This window comes from Rousettus aegyptiacus, unplaced genomic scaffold (genome assembly GCF_014176215.1).
Source record: "Rousettus aegyptiacus isolate mRouAeg1 unplaced genomic scaffold, mRouAeg1.p scaffold_m13_p_4, whole genome shotgun sequence".
Taxonomy (NCBI): domain Eukaryota; kingdom Metazoa; phylum Chordata; class Mammalia; order Chiroptera; family Pteropodidae; genus Rousettus; species Rousettus aegyptiacus.
In genome coordinates this window covers 63,697,742-63,715,787 of record NW_023416307.1, presented here as the reverse complement: position 1 = coordinate 63,715,787, position 18,046 = coordinate 63,697,742, and the positions used below count along the sequence as shown (strand labels likewise).

Below are 18,046 nucleotides of genomic sequence, written 5' to 3'. Positions count from 1 at the left end.
ATCTAGAATCACACATACACTTGTAAGAAATAATATAGAGAGATCCTACGTGCTCTTCATCCAATTTCCCCCAATGGTAACATTTTCATAACTATAGTGTAGTGCAATATCACAACCAGAATATCGATGTTGATATAATCTTGAAATAATTGACTGATTCTATTCAGAATTTTCTAGTCTTCTATGTACTCATTTATGTGTGTATGTGTGAGAGAGAGACAGAGAAAGAGCGTGTGTATTTATTCCTATGCAATTTTGTCACATATTTACATTTATTTATCCACCACTACAGTTAAGATACAGACCAGTTCTGTCACAAGAGTCCCTCCCATTGTCCTTTTATAACCACACCCACCTGCCCCCTCCATTCTAATCTCCAGCGACCACCAAAATATTCCTTATTACTATAATTTTGCCATATCAAGAAGGTTATATAAATGGGCTCATACTCATAAGTAACCATTTGAGACTGGCTTTTTTTTCACTCATCGTAATTCCTTTTGAGAGTTCTCCTTTAGTACATCTATCAATAATATTCATTATATTTTTATTATTGAGTAGTAATCAACAGTAGAGATGTACCTCCGTTTGTTTAACATTCAGCTGTTGAACAACATCTGTGTTGTTTCCAGTTTTTGTGTACTACTAATAAAGCAACTATAGACATTCTTACACAGATTTTTGTATGAATATAAGTTTTTATTTCTCTAAGATAAATGCTCAGTAGTGCAATTTCTGGGTTGTATGGTAACTACATGTTCAATTTAAAAGAAACTGCCAAACTATTTTCAGAAGTGACTGTATTCTATATTCCCACTGGCAATGTCTGAGGGATCTAATTTTCTGCCTTTTCTTTTTTACATTATATTAGTCTGTGTGACAAAATTAGCAAATAAATACATGGCTCATATAAGAACAGCCTGTAAAAAGTCAGTTCAAAAAGTCCAAAGGGTAAAAAGGCGGGAGTTATATAAAAAAGCTATCTCAAGCAGCAATAGCTTTCAGACTTGCCTCAGCTCCCAAGGCTTGCAGGTATGTAGCAAATACTTCATGCTCCCTGGAAAATATGCCCTTAAGCTTTGCTCAGTCTAAATTAAAACAAATAAATCTTTTATTTTTTTTCCAAACAGGTTCATGACATATAAAATGTTTCAAGTGGCTTTGTATTCAACATTGCTTATAGGTAAGAACATATTTTCTTTTTTATTTATCATGTCTTTTATAACTCTTAGGTTGATAAATAACCCTCTGACTTTTTAAAGAAATAAACAAATGTTTACCCATAGACAATTCTAAAACATTGATGGAACCAAATTGTTGTGTCATGCTGCAGTTCTGAACATGTTAATGTTAATTGTGTATGTGATCATTTTATTCCTAATTATGTATTAACGTATTAACATGTTACCATTGTTAAAAGTCTATTTAACTGCTGTCACCAAAGAAGTGCTTTGGTGTCCTTAAGCAAAAAAAAAAATTAAATGCCTTTTAGAAACTGTAATACTTACATAGCACCATTATGTAGAGACCTCAAGGTACTTTGAGGGTGTGAATTCATTAACCTTTAGGGCAAGCAATAGCTAGAGAAGTGGTGTTTTAAAGGTAGATCAAGGAAGGCTCCGAAGGTCAGATGATTTGCTGCCAAATTGACCCAGTAATTCAGTGTCCTATATCTGAATCGAACTGAACAGTTATTTGTTTTTCTTAAAACCCGAACTGAAATACTTATGAAGGTGTAGATTAATTTTACAGTTAAATCTCTACAATTTATAAATACTTCTCATAAAGATCCTTAAATCAGAATGAGTTTCTACTTCTATAATAAGATTGAGAGCCATGAAAACAAATTATATAATTTGGTTGAGGTACACACACATGCACAAATAGATGTATATCTACATCTAGACTATTAATCTAGGTATGTATGTGAATACATATATTTTTTTGTATACATAATTAGCCTTTTATTCCTAAACCTATGAATAATTTTCATAAAGAGTTTTAATCATCAATATTGCACTTTGCATTTGGGACATGTGTAAAATAAATGATTTAGAAATTTTCGATCAAGTTATTATTAAGCAGTTATCATCACACTGAGTTATAGCCCTTATCTCCAGATAAAGAAAGTGAGGCTGGCTCAGTTTAAGTGAGTGTCTGAGGAGCACACTGGAAATTGAAGTCACAGGCTGCTTATAATCCATAGACATAAAGCCTTGCCTTGACTGCTGATCCATGCAGTTGACTTTAGAGTGGTTGGGTGACAGTGGGTGACCAAAACTAAAGCACTATGTCTGGGCCACATTCACCTGTAAACACTATGGGGTCAAAAATATCTGGCAAAAGGAAAATGGTTCTGCAAAATGACTTTGTGGACTTTCTTCAGAAGCAAGGTGAAATTAACTTTAACTCCAGCTGAGATACAAATATGTCTACCTATAAAAACAACTGGTTTGACTGACTTCAATTAATAAAAAATAAAATTATATAATTGAAATCTATAAAATAACTTGAGATCAGAAAGTAAGGACAAAGAACCATTGATTTTGCAGGGTTAACCCTTCAGATCTCAGGAAAGAAGCTTTTATTGTTTATGAGCTGAGGAGAATGAAGTCTTTAGAATCAAATTCATTCATTACACTAATAATTAGTTTAACTAACATATTCTAAATCATATAGCTCTAAAGTAGAAAACAATAGCTTGAATCAACTATCTTTGCTTCTCCTTCCTCCTTTTTCATATATGAATGTAGCCTATCTGCACTTCCCTGGAGCCCTACTACTTATCATAAGAGAATAGTCATTTTTTGAATTTATTCATTTTTGGTATTAAAAAATTTTTTTCTTCTTTGCAGATTAGTTGTAACAAATTACTTTTGTCTAGAACTAAATTTGAAGTAAATAGAGGAAAGATCTTATTATTCATTTTCCTAATGGGAATACTAAAGCCAAAAATGATAGAGCCTTATTCGAGTAATTTATGAGCAGAGTCTCCAAATTATTTTATTGATTTTTGTCAAAATGGCAATTTATACACATTGGAGATGATTCCCTGGGCAGAGAATTAGAAGTTCAAATGTCATAATTTAACTACAAAAGAAACAACAACAAAAGCACCCAAAACAACCCACTCTTTAGCAGTTAAATCAAGAATTGCTTTCTTCTATAATAAAACAGCAAATATTGCTACTACTATTAAACTTTCTATGACAGTTCCTAGTTGTACTGAGGGTAAAAAGAAGTTGTTAACTCAACATGTTCCACCTCAATAGGTCACTGATTAAAATCAATCAGTGAAAAGAGGAAAAATGGAAAATACACATATTTGGAAAATGTTTCACTGAATAAGTAAATCAATTCTTGGAGCTGACCCATATATGAAACAATTGGAGGTTCATGCCTTTATTGTTGACCTGTGATCAGAACTATCTATAAGGTACAAGTATGTGTTCTGATTTTAGACAGAAAAAAATGAACCTTCCTTTGGCCTGTTTCTCTAGCATAGTTCCAGCTCTTATTTTTCACTCCACGATAGTAACCAACACTAATTTGTCTTGAAGTTTTTTGTTTGGTTGGTTTGATTTTATATTTTATTTTTTTGACAAGAGCTATTAAGCTCACCTTTTCTTCCCCATGACCCTGTCAGCGCCTCTAATCCCTCCCTTTTTGCCTCTTCTGCCATAGGAGGAATGACCCTTCTCAGTTATTCCCTCAGGATTATAATTTTTTTTGGAGAATCTGTATTTTTTTATATACTTCTGGTTTTTTTTTTTTTCATAAGCCTCTGTTCTTATTTTTGCCTACTCACTTTGGCTTAAGGTTGATGCTCTGAAGAAAGTAGGTAGTAAGAATAAACTGGGAAATGGCTGGACAAAAAAAAAAAAAAAACATTTCATTGCCTATGACTAGATTAATTGAACATTCTGTGTTGTAGAAAAACTATTTTGCTACCTACATGGCATCACTTGTCATGACATTAGACTTGGGAGTCTCATCAACACATATAGCCAGTAACCCAGAAGGAATTATTACTGGATCATATGAAATGCTGACATTTTTATGAGATATAAATTTCTCTATCTACAAGATTAAAAACTAATAAAATATCTGCCAGCTCCAAAAATATGTCCTGGGAAATTACATGGCCACGGCATGTGTGCATGAACGTGGCTGTATGTTTGTGTATTGAAAGCAGGCTAAAAGAGATTAAAGTTGAACTCAGGTGATGCCAGTTTCTGTTTACATTTCAAAGTACTCAACACGTCAGCAATTGTAACGTCAATAAAGTCGAAGTTCCTGAGTTAAAAGTTCAGTTATGAAAGCATTTTATCAACAGACGTTTTAATATAATGATGGGGACTTAAGAACTGGTCTCATGGTTCAATACCTTTTTTCTTTTCCCCCAGTTCACGTCCGTCAACCCTCTTTGCCTTCGTTTTACTTCTGTTTGTCTCGTTCCTTCTTTCCGCGGCTTTTCACTTTTTGCAACCTCCCTTCTTTTTTCTCTCCTGCCTTTAATTTCTTTTCTTGATTTCTCACATCTTTCTTGTTCACATTTTTTCTCTCATCACCCAATTCTTATTTCTCATCTCTCTATTGCTAATTTTTTATCTGATTTACAGCAAAGTCAGAGGATCCATTATATTAAATATAACTCTTCTATCTTCCTCCTTGAATTTTTGGGTCATTGCTAAAGTTTAGAGTAAAAAAAATACCTTTTATCATGTGTGTAGAAAATTATTTACTTAAAGGATAAAATATTCAAGTCTAACAAATATGAACCTGAACATGAGTATTTTAATCTCTTACACAATTATAAATTTTTTCTTACAAATAGATCTTTGAAAAGGTTACCATATTGCCAAGATATCTGTATATCCTCTTCTCCTGATCCTCTTTTGTACTTAATTCCTAGTGCCATTTATACTGAATTTTAGTACTTAATATATGTACACATGTAATTGCCTGGCAATTACTTTTATTTTTTAAGACATAAATAATTTGAGAGCAGACACTGAAACTCAGTCCAATAAAAATAGTAAATAATAAATGCTATTTCTAATTGTTTATACTGAGTGCTAAGTGCTTGACTTCCAGTATTCCACACCTAAGTATTTTTGAACTTGTGGCAGGACTATAGACTTATTCTCCACCTCCAGTACCAGGTAGCAGATACCACTACAAATATTAGTGTCACCCAACCCCTAAGGAAAAGAGCTACTGTAAGTCTCTCCTGTGGACATGGCACATATTTTGTGTCTTCTGCTCCCACTGAATCCCATCACATTTACTTCACAGATGTTGAAGTTTATATGACGTAGGAAATTCAGTCTTAGCCATCCAGAGGTGAGAAGCTCCTGCTGATTAGAGTGCCCTGGTCTGTGCTTATACATATCTATATCTATATCTATATCATCTATATCTATATCTATCTACATATATATTTACATATATGTCTATATATTTATATATATATATATCTACATATATATACATAGATATAGATAGATAGATAGATAGATAGATAGATAGATAGATAGATAGAGATAGATAGATTTTTTTTTCAGTGAGCCTCTAAGACAGTGGACCTTTTGGGTTCTCTGAGTCATCTTCCAACACATAGCACTCCCTTTTTTTTGTTCCAGTTTTGATGAAGTTGAGAAATAAACCAAAGGTAATTATGGAAGCCAATCCATTTTCTTTATCATGGAGAAAGCTAACTTGGAAGATGTAGCGTGGTATAAAATACCTGATGACTGGAGCCCAGAATTTGGCAAATTTCATATCCAATTGCAGGTTGCAGACTCAGAAGAGAAAGTGTGCCTTCTGAGGGCAGCTCATTCTCCAGACGAAGAAGAGCAAGACAGACATGCCAAGTTATGCCTCTTGAATTTACCAAATAAATGAGGCACTGCTCCTTCCGCAAGGCAGAGTACACGAAGGGGAAGAGAGGCCTGGGATTACTCCAAAACAGCTCCCTCTAGATGGTAAAAAAAAAAAAAAAGACAAAAAGAAAAAACAGGAATATGCCACCAGACTCTGCCCTTTTCTTCTATATCCTAAGTTTCACAGTAGGTTTTCTGATCTCTTTAGTATATAGGTTCCTACCGCAAGTATCATTTTCATGGTCATGTGCATAGTATACAGACTATTCAATCATTTCTCCACTATCATATTTAAAGCCTCTTTTCAAAGTTTCCTGGGTGATGGTAATTTAGGGAATCTTACCACATCTAATTATATAATTTTTGTTACTCCCACACTGTTCATCAGCCCGTGATGGGCACTCACTTCTTTGTGCATAATGTGAATACATTTTTATTTGTTTTGCTTTAATTATTGTATAGTTCTATTTTGATTTCTCTTTCACTTATTTCTGTGTGTTTCAGTGCTGAATTTGTCAGCATGTAAACTCCTTGACAGTAGTAGAAACTGCGCCCACTTAGCATATTTATATGCATCCAATGACATAATAATATGAAGAGAAAAACTTTTTCAGTTAATGACCTATTTATGATGAATACATTGCAGTTAAAAAATATTAAGGCTTAGAGATCATGTAATGCAGCCTCATTTTAAGGAATAGAACCTGGTGGTGCAGGAATAAGAAGTGATTTGGTGGCTGCCAGGGCCAGGATCACTTTGGATCTTGGATCCTTCTTGGCTTGTGTGAAAATAGCTGTGATCTCGAATGTCTCCATACTTTGAAATGTCTGCCTTCTTTCTACTGTACAGATTTTCTGCAGAGGATATTCTCGAAAGGTTTAGATAGAAGAACCAAGCTTGACATGTTTTATTAAAACTGACTATAATATAGGATGAAAGGAAGGAGGTTGTGTAAGGAGTTGGAAAGAGAAAAACATTTTTAATAGCTTATGATTATAAAGTTTCAAAAGACATTAACTTGGCTAATATTGCCTACATAAAAAAAAAAACTGAAAAAAACCTTGCCCATTTAAAAGCCAACAAAGCAGTAAAACTCAGGGTTCTGTTTTCAAACCCCAGCAGTATTATATAAGCTTACAAATATGAAACTCTGATCCTGCTCTCACTAACTTTCAAGGTTGATCAGGCAGAATGATAAAGGGAGGAGAAATTTCTCAGGCAGAGAGGATAATAGCATGCCTTTCTATATTACTTACATTTTATATCCAGCCCTGCCATTGACTTACTATATGACCTTGAGTAAGTCATTTCATCTCTATGTGTCAATTTTTTCATTTTATAAAGTAGGATAATAAATACTACTTTCTATCTCTCTCCTGGGTGATGTTATTATCACTATCAATTAATATTTATTGAATGCCTGTTGGATGCATAATGCTGAGGTAAAAGTTTCATTTGAGGAGTACTGAGGGCCAGAGGAGATTATATCAGTGAAACCTTTTCCATGAGGAAAAAAATAGAAGATTTACAAAAAAACAGAATTATCAGAGTTTAAAATAGCCAAGGCTTATATTTTAAAGCATGCTTCATGGCCAAGATTTATGTAATAACATTTTTTTCTTAGCTATTGTACAGTGCACCAAGATAATGATGGTGCGGAATATTGGTTTTACTTTTGGGTGATTCCAAGTAACACTATCTTAAGAATTTCTGTACTTTCTTTATCTAGCTGTAAATTATATTCTAAGCATAATTTATTTAGGAATATTTATTCTATATTGATTGTATTGTATCTACTTTATCTACTATCCCCTTTATTTTAAAAAACAACTTTATAAAAAATAGAATAAGTAAACATTAAACATGTAATACTGTATAACACCATTTCTTCAGAGGTAATGAAGAGAAATCTGAAAAGCCACCTATTAACACATTTCAGCTGAAACCAAACTGTTAATGCTGGTCAGTCCACATGAATTGGCCCAAAAGAATTCCCTGTTCTCTCTAAATCCATCTTGTTTTCCCATTCTTCTGTCATGTACCTAACTCAGACCCTATTATCTCTCATATGGACTATTCGAAGATCCTCTGACTTTGTTTCTGTCACTCAGCTCACTTCCTTTTACCGTCTATCCTCCAAAGGAGTTTTCAAAAGAAAATCTGTGACTAAACAAAATATTGGTTTATATATACAAATATTTTTCAACCTTAAAAAAAGGAATGAAATGCTGGCATATAGTACAACATGGATAAACCTTGAAGATATTACACTAAGTAAAATAATTCAGGCACACAAAAAAACAAATATTGCATGATTTCTCATATATAAGGTACCTAGAATAAGCAAATTCATAGAGACAGAAAGTCAGTGATGGTTACCAGGGCTAGGGGAGAGAATAATGGGAATTATTGTTTAAAGAATGCATAGTTTCTATTTGAGACAAAAAAAAAAAGTTCTGCAGATAGTGGTGATGGTTTTACAACATTATGAATGCACTTGCTGCCACTGAGTTATATACTTAAAAATGGTTAAACAGTTAAGTTTTGTTATGTATACTTTATCACAATAAAACGAAAAAATTTAAAGTAAATCTGGTCCTGTCACTTTCTGGCTCAGAAATAATAATTAATTATCAAACTCCTTGGAATGATGGTAATAATCCTTTAGAATCAAAGCTCCAGCTTTTCTTTCCAATATTATCTTTGATACATCTACACCACAAAGCGAGCTTTCAATCACACTGGCAAAGTAAGGCTCACTAACCTGAGTCTTACTTTGCTCCTCTGTTCCTGGGCTCTCCAAATTCCTTAACCTGGAATACATGCTCTTTGCTTCTACTCTCTTCTTCCTGGCTGTGGAAAACTTACAAACCCTTTGACGCTTAACTCAAAACAAATTGCTCTGTGAGGCCTCCATACCAATATCAGAATTAATCACTCCCTCCTTTGAATGGTCTAGTCACAATAATTATTTATAAACTCTAACTATAATGTGAGTTCCTTAGTGGCAAGGGTAATTTTTGTTTGTTTGTTTATCTTTCCACACAATAGTGATTACAGAGCAAGGACTAGAGTGAGGCAAGTGGAGATCTCATGGCACAAAATTTGTATAATCTTGAGAGTGAAATTCTTTTTCTATTTTATGCACTAGTGGCCTTGCTCACCTTATCCTAGTCTCAGCTCTGGTGATCAACAGTTTCCTTGATGTTACTAGGTGTTTATAATGCATTGTATTCATTATTTACTATGGTATAACTAATTTCCCCAAATCTAAGCAGTTAAAACAATAGACATTTATTATTTTTACAGTTTCTGAGGGTTAGGAATTTGGGAGTAGCATAGATTGATGATTCTGACTTAGGATCTCTAATGAGGTTGCAGTCAAAGACGTTAGTGGGGGCTGTGGTTGTTTATCTGAAGGCTTGACTGGAATGAAAGCCTCAGGTTCCCAGGTGGTTCACTCACATGGTTGTTGGTGGAAAGCTTTAGTCCCTTAACATGTGGGCCTCTCTCTCCATCAAAGCTGCTTGAGTGTCCTCACAACATGGCAGCTGACTTCCCTTAGAGCAAATTATCCAAGAGAGGGGCAAGGCAGAAGCTATGATGTCTTTTATGTCCTAGCCACAGAAATCAAACACTATCATATCCATAGTCTCCTATGGTTACACAGGTCAGCCCTAAGTGAGAGAGGAGACCACATAGGATATGAATACCAGGAAGAGGCAGTGATCTTTGGGCGCAATCTTAGAGAAAGGCTTCCACAGCCATGGCAATTAGATCACTTGGTGGCAGGCCAGTATTACTTCTGGAACCTGTTATTAATATCTTCTGTAGTTGCCTTTTGTCTTTTATTTTTAAATCACTGAATAATAAAATTGCTAACTTTTTACAGATGGAGAATATGTCTGAGTCATTTTTTGATCCTCCGTTAGTAGTATAGTGTTTTGCACTCAGAGGCAGCCTGATTAATGTATACTATCCATAAAGGCTGTCATTTTCAATAGGTATTCATTTAGAACTAGAGCTTACCAGATTAGCAAATAAAACTAGAAATAATAGAGCTAGTAACTGCAACCCTGCTTAGAGCTCATGGCCAAGCTTGGAAAAGCATGAGATCACAGGGAATGTGTAAGCAATGATTGTTTCCTTTTTTCTATAAATGCATAAAGCTTTTATCATTATTATTACTGTTATCTAGCCCCAAGCATTCCTGTCATGTAGTCATAATGTAGTGCAGTGGCTCCAAAGGGAGGATTCTATCTCCCCTTCCTACTAGCCGTGTGGCCTTGACAATATTATTTAACTTTTCTGTGACTTAGTTTTCATGTCTGAAAAATGAAATAATTGATAGTGCTACCTCTTAGGTTTGTTGTAAGTATTAAGTAAGGTATTTCAGGTAAAGTATTTGGCACCATGCTCAATAAATGTTAACTAATATTATTATTTGTGTATATATTTATTTTCAGACATTAATCTTAGAGATTCCCAATGACTTTTGCTCTCATCATTCTTCCAGCTTAAAACTAAAAGTCTTTCCCCTCTCCCATCAGGTTAATTTAATTTTTTCTTCAAGGAATAACTTAAGCAGTTTTCTTGACCATGACCATGTCTATTTGTCCCCAGTGCTCTAGTGTTCAATAAAACCACCCCTTCTCCAAAACTTCCTGAGCACAATCAAATCCCATATTGTCTTATTTTGTTTTGTGTCTTGGACCCTTCTTTCCTCTTCCCTATAGAGGAGCGGTTTTCTATAGCTCACTATGAGAACCTCACTATAGAGGTTCTCATAGCTCACTATAACCCTGGTATGTATAGATTATTGGTCAATAGAGACTTGTTAATGATGAAGTTAGTTGTACTGTGCCTAACATAGCATTGCTTATAATTAAATTTATAATAAATGCTTCTTTATCACCAGCAGCGAATAGATTATATTGTTATCACTTATAGGTTAGGAGTGTGTTTTCGTTTATATTGATTCAAGTTACAACTCTGCACGTGATTGTGTTTTATTTAGGAATAAAAACACAATATAGACTGTTGCAATTTCAATATTCTAAAAAAGTCTAGATTTTAAAAATTCATAATTTTCATCTTTCTTTTTTTCTTTTTCTTTTTCTTTTTTTCTTTTTTACAGCAGAAAAGAATAGCTTAATAGTTTTATTGGAAGGGAAAGTAAAGCAGCAATATACTTCCAGACGTGGAAGCAGGCCTGAGCAAAAGAAGAGTGACTCAAAAGGCTATAATTTTTTTTTCTTAATCCTGGAGTAGAAAAGAGATAGACAAATGCAAATCTATTTGATTTAATGATTAGTACTAACAATTTTAACTACAATGCCAAATTTGGAAGCAGTCTACTTCACACTGAAAGATATGCTGTATTTTAGAAAGCTAGGAAAACAAGAATAACATTGTTGACTGCCAGGTTTGAGCCAGATGGTTTATATCCATTAATTAAGCTAATCCTTACACTAATACACTGTTATTGTGTTACTGTGTTATTATAATTAGGCCTCTTTACATACAAGAAAACTAAAGCTTATAGAAATTAAACAACTTTCCCCCAAAAGTGATAGAGCTGAAATTTGAATCCAGGTCTGTGGGCTCCCATGCATGTCTAGAAGCTCTGAAAATCTCCATCCACCATACAGCACTGACTCTCATGCTGTACTATATACAGTTCACATAGTGTGGTGACAGTACAATGGTGGCAAAGAACTTAGGAACAGGCATATCACTCAAGCCATAGCTTTTCCAGGGTTTCCTTCTTAGGCACCCATCCTCCCCAAGGCCACAGTACCTCTGTAAGAGGAAACATTGATGTGAACTATTGCCCTAAAAGATGCTATGCTCTTGAACTCTGAATTACAGGAGCATTGGGAGCACCATTTTTCTTGGAGGACCCAGCAAACCAGTTTCTACATCTCAAAAGGCACATATATTTGCAGGATTACTGGGACCCAGATCACAGTCCGAATATGTGGGAAAACACACTGGCTGATCAGGTATTTGCATTAGAAACAAATGGGCCTTCATTATATACCTTTTCAAAAAAGCATCACATCAACTGACATTAATACCAGCCTAGCCCTGATTTTTCCTCTCCATCTGCCATGAGCTATACCTGCCCTTTGGTCTCCACAAAATGCCTTTTGTCTAGTAAGCTCCACCTCTTCCTTCAAGACTAAGAGCAAATGTCTCCTTTCAGGAGCCTTTCCCTTCTTTCCAGGAAGGCATTTTTCTTTCCTTCTTCTCTCTCTTTTGCATATTGTCACATGTGAATAGCTCACAAAATGTCACACTGGAATTATTTGTTTCATGCACCCAACCTCCCCTATCTAGGCTACAAAGATAAGGTGCATGTCTTATCCATCAAAATAATTATCCTCAGGAGCTACCAAAATGACTGTTATATAGTCAAGTCTCAGTACATTATTACATGTTTGAGTATATGAATGGATGGGTCATGGCCACATTTTAGATCCCTCTCAGTTGTTCAATAGCTAACTTTCCTCTATGATAATTATCCAAGCCTTTAATGTCAGATCTTCATTTGCTTATTTTTTGGACATTTTCCTATTCATTTGTATTCTCACTCCAAGAGAAATAAAGAAGAAACTTGCATTAGCCAGTTTTATTCCATGTTTACCTTTTTGATAGATGAAGATATTGAAACTCCAAGCCAAATAAAATTGCTGAATTATCTGAGGATTTCAATTAGTCATGATTTCCCTCTCACAACTTAACAATTTAGAAAACAAAGATGTATGACAAATTAATTCCTTCACTGATTCATTCTATTTTTTTCCCATATGTTTGAGACTCTCACTACCACCAAGCATGAGGGTTGTAAAAAGTCATTAAAAAATTGAATGTCTTTGTTTTTCTGAGCCCTGGGTCCTACCCTTACTTTACATGGCTGAATTTTAACTGGTCTACCAGGATCAGCCTGGTTCTGCTTAGCATTCGCCAATGAAAACCACCAGCTTAAATAATGCATCAAGTTTTATGCCTTTTTCTCTCCAATATGCATAATTTAGAGGTAGTAAAACAAGATATTTGTTTATTTAGCAAATTTAAAAATTACATAGAATGGAAGGCTGTGGCTTCTTTATGGAATATTCAAATTTTCGAGTATACTCCTGACTATAATTGTAGACCAGCACTGGGGTCAACTGACAGGTACTGTAATGTAACAAGACTACCACATTAGTTCATACTATGGCCCCACGAATACTTCAAAAACATTTCAACACTGAAGTAAATAGATTACTAATAAAGTATGAAAACCAAACCTTAATTGGTATTATTCTTCCACTTTATTTCTCTGTCTTTTAGGATTATCTGTGTGATAATCAGAATAATTGATACAACACGTGTTCTACATGCTCAGAGATCATGACTTGAGTTTCCTTTTGTTGCAGGCTCGTGAAATATGGACTGCTTTGAAAACAACAGCACAGTATTATCTTAACATGAATATCTTCACCTCTGACATGTCTAATGCTTAATAAATGTGCTTTGCTACTTAAACCAAAAGAGCAAAAACATGGGAGTCAGCGTGGCTATATACCAAAATCGTGAGCTTTGTAGACTTGAAAACAAACACATATCATTTACTAGATTATTTATGGTCTATCTCATGAGCTGTTTAAAGGAGTAAATGTAAAAATGCATGTACAGACCTAGAATTATGTTTTCCATAAATAGTAGATAAAATGAGAAATAGAATAAAAAAGACTGTAGTAATAACATTTAATAAGAAGGGGCTTTTATAGGAAAAGAATATCAAAAAGAAAAATGCAATGTCATTAAAACTATTTATAGCTGTTGCCTTCTATTGCCCCTTTTTGTTAGTTCACTTTTTAATTCAAGGAAGAGAAATCTCGCAAATGGAGCTTGTCCTTTCCTCTTTTCTTCAAAATTTGTCACTGTCTAAAGCTGGTCTATTTTAAGACAATGCTTCTGAAAAGTCTTCATCAAAGGTATATTGCTGAGGACAGTAGAGGAAAAAATCCAACTCATATTGAGGAGTGGATGATGACTGGGAACCCACTGAAAGCCACTCATCTATAAGTGCAAACTTCCATAGAAGTTTTATAAAATTTGTGCAAGTTTTGTATTCTGGGCCACAATACACTAATGATGTTTATTTCAATATGAAATTTGAAAAATAACTTAATAACTAGACATGTTTATTAATCTTTTTTCAATAAAATTGAAAAATTGACTCAAGAAAAGTAGACGGCAGCTAACCTACAGTTTTCCATGTAACCATGGAATGCCACTTTAGTACTCTAGTTTGAGAAATACTAATGTTATAATCAATCACCAATATTCTCTCCACCCTAAATCACAGATGAGTAGGATTTTTGTCTTCAAAAGTATATTTCTCCCTTTATACTTAGGCCGATTTCTCTAGAGGACTTTTTTTTTTTTTTTTGGTAAACAGAAACATTCCTCCAAGATCATAGTTGGTCTAATGTGTTCTTATAGCCATCTTAAGCACTTTTTCAGTAGCAGGTTTGTCAGTAAAATCAGATACCAAGAAGCTGCACTATAAAGACTTTAGCCCAGGCAGCTACACAGTATTCACCATTTCTTATCTCACTCCCTAGAAATGTTTTCAGTGAAAAATTTAGGGCTCATGCATAATTAATTACATTACTATTATCCATTTCCAATACATATAAACAGAGTTTTAAGAATCAAACACAATAGGTTCCTCTCATTCTCTGCCTCTGAGAAGAGACCATACTCTGTCTGTGGAGTGTTACTCATTTTCCGTTAAACTTTCCTGTTGACTCTAACTTTGGCGTGTGTGTTGAATTCTTTCTACTCTCTACACCAAAGAACTTTCTTCTTCTCTCAGTGCAGAGCCTGGTCTTCTTCCCCTTCAGTAAATTGGCCCTGTCCTGCATCACCCTGACTGGGCTCCTCCTCAGAGAGAACTGGCTGAGTGGCACCTGGGCTGCCAACTGCATCCCCACTTTTCCCTTCTCCAGCTGCCCCACTGTAGCCTTTTCTGTGTTGTGCAAACTTGCTCTCTCATGCCTGCCCCCATCCTCCTCACCACTGTCTCCAGTGCCGCTCCTTACTGACCTAAGAGACACTAAACAAACAAACAAACAAACAAACAAACTGCAATAGATGAAAAAAAGATGAATCATTTGGTTTTGCATTAAGAAATATGTTTGAGATTATACAAAACATATTTTCAGAGTTTTAATAATAATATACATTTTGCTACCACGAAGTTCTACTCCTTGATCATTTCATATAAAATTAGAGAATGCCTATGTGTGGGTCAGAGTTCTCCAGAGAATCAAAATCAATATGATGTGTGTGTGTGTGTGTGTGTGTGTGTGTGTGTGTGTGTGTGTGAGAGAGAGAGAGAGAAAGAGAGAAAGAGAGACAGAGACGGGGCGGGGGGCGGAGAGAGAGAGAGAATTTATTTTAAGAAATTGTATAGAGGCTGACAAATCTAAAAACTGCAAGATAGGTTGCCAGCCTGGAGACTGGACAAAAACCAATGTTGCAGTTTAAATCCAAAGAATAACAGGATAAAGACCCAGAAAAAAAGCCAATGTTGCATTTCAATGCCTAAGACCATCTTCTAGCAGGATCCCCTCTTGCTTGAGGGAGGTCAGTCTTATGTTTTATTCAGGTCTTCAGCTGATTGAATGAGGCCCACCCACATTATGAATGGCAATCTACTTTACTCAATGTCCACCAATTAAAATGTTATTCTTATCCAAACACACCCTCACAGAAACATCCAGAACAATGTTTGACCACATATCTGGGCACAGTAGCCCAGCCAAACCAACACATAAAATTAACCATCACAACCTATTTTAAGTTATTTAGATGGTCTAAACACACACACACACACACACACACACACACACACACACACACACACACAGAGCCATGATTGGAGTAACATAGAGCAAATAAAAAGAAAAGAATTTGAATTCACTTGTTTTGCTAAGTATAGTAAAATAAAATAAAATAAAACTGGGTAGATTGCAGGCTCCTAATAATGTAAAATTGTAAGGTAGTTTCCAAATTGATTTTAATTCAGGTAACACAGAAAAGCAGTTCTTCACTTAGCAGGTTATCTCATCAAACAAGCATGGAAAGGAAGTTTCTTATCCCAACATAATTCCATAAGAAATCATTAGAAGTTTATGTGATGTTGGAAAACAAATAAAACAAAACAGCAGAACAAACAACCTAGGTCTAAGTAAAATAATTTATTTGGAAATCTAGTGGTTATCTTCCACACAGCTGAGCAGGAAGTGGTAGCTATTTAGTTTTTATAGACTAAATTTGGGAAAACCCAGGTACCACGTATTTAGTGTTTATATGCAAAATTACGTTAGACCAGAACAACTCTGAATTTGATGTTTAAAGAAATTAATTGTATTGAGATACCAATTATCTAGCTGACTCTACTCAACAGATTTGTTTTCAACATAGTAGCTAGTTGACATAACTGACTTAAAATTTGTTTTAAGTCAGTATCCAATTTATAAATCCTATGTAAAATTCTCCCTATTTGAAGACTAAAGACTTTTTCAACATTTTTAAGAACCCTGAACAAATTTTAGCAATCTGGACAATATTAGAAAAAATAGAATCGGAGACTATACTTTTCCTGAATTACTTCCTAAGACTTTACATAATCTCTGCAGCTGGGATGTTCACATATTCTACTGCAGCATTAATAACATAAACACTGTGGTGACTCTGAATTCTTCTGAAGTAGAAGGTTTCCACTCTAAGATTTAGAGGGGACTATGTTGATTTGCTCTCTTTGTCTGATTGATCAAGTAGGCCTACTGTTTAAGTGGAAGTGACTGGCAATGGTATTTCCACTAAATTCAGACTCCCCTGAGACTTCATTGCAGATTTGAGGCCCACTAGGCTCACTCTTATTACATAAAAAGTATTCTGCTAAATTTTTCTGCATTTTTTATAGAAATAGTCATCAAATATGCTGAAGATTAGGTTTACCCTTTTTATGGTCTTTTGGACAGTCTACCCTGTAGAATTCCTGTAATGCTGATTCACGTGTTTTCCCAGTGGACATTTTGATGATAAATTAGTCCAAGGAAACAATTCTGTGTCTTTCTTCAATGAGATTTATTAGAAGCATGCTTCTAATCTTGATACACATCCTGCTCAAAAGCTTGTTTTTTTAAAAAAAAAAAAAAAACTTTTGACAGATAAATAACAGAAAATAACATTATTTGATAAAGAAATGGGTACTGTTGAGGAGGGTGCCTGTCAGAGAGGTAGATGGTATTCACAGAATTTTCCTTCCTGTGTTGTAGACTAAATGTGTCCCTCCAAAATTCATGTTATAACATAATCTCCAATGTAATGGCATTTAAAGGTGGGATCTTTGAGAGGTGATTAGGTCATGAGATTGAAGTCCTCATGAATGACGTTAGTGATCTTATAAAAAAGACCCTACAGAGCTCTCTCACCCTCTCTGCCATGTGGGCACACAGCAAGAAAACAGCTGTCCGTGAACCAGGAGGCAGGCTCTCACCAGACACTGCATCTGTAGACACCTTGATCTTAGACTTGCAGCCTCCAAAACTGTGAGAAATAAACTTCTGTTCTTTATAAGCCACTCAGTTGATGGTGTTCTATTATAGCAGCCTCAGAAGATAAAGATACCTTATATCGGTGGCAGTACAAACAAATAAGATACAATATAATTTATCCACATGTTGTCCAGTGAGTCAATAAAAGAACTGAATAATAACTCAGTAGTAGTTTTTCATTTCTGGTCTTTAGTTTACAGATGCAATCTAAAAAGACATCCACTGTCCTGTACCAATTCATTATAATTTAAATAGAATAACTAATGGATAGGAATACTGTACATACAGAACAGATTTTTAAAAAGGTATTTATTTTCTCGTGTTGATTTTACTTATTTTATTTATTTTCCTTGGATTTATCTATAATATCTTAAGCAACTGAACCAGACAGAGAATATATATATATATATATATATATATCTCACACTGTTATCTCCAATGATAGCAAGAGCCCGAATGAATTTTATTGAAATGAATTTTAGCATTGACTGGTTAAAGATACAAACTACTCATTTGAAGCAGAGATATTGACAGACTCC

General features: G+C 34.7%; 1 protein-coding gene across 1 annotated transcript; it reads left to right on the top strand.

Moving 5' to 3' along the window:
* Nucleotides 1–1,005: 1,005 nt before the first annotated feature.
* CUNH3orf85 (chromosome unknown C3orf85 homolog) lies at nt 1,006–15,132 on the top strand. Its single transcript, XM_036219698.1, has 4 exons — nt 1,006–1,032; nt 1,131–1,183; nt 11,758–11,891; nt 13,311–15,132. Exons 2-4 carry the CDS (start codon nt 1,135–1,137, stop codon nt 13,395–13,397), a joined length of 270 nt encoding a protein of 89 aa, XP_036075591.1. The 5' UTR covers nt 1,006–1,032; nt 1,131–1,134; the 3' UTR covers nt 13,398–15,132.
* The last annotated feature ends 2,914 nt before the right edge of the window (nt 15,133–18,046 follow it).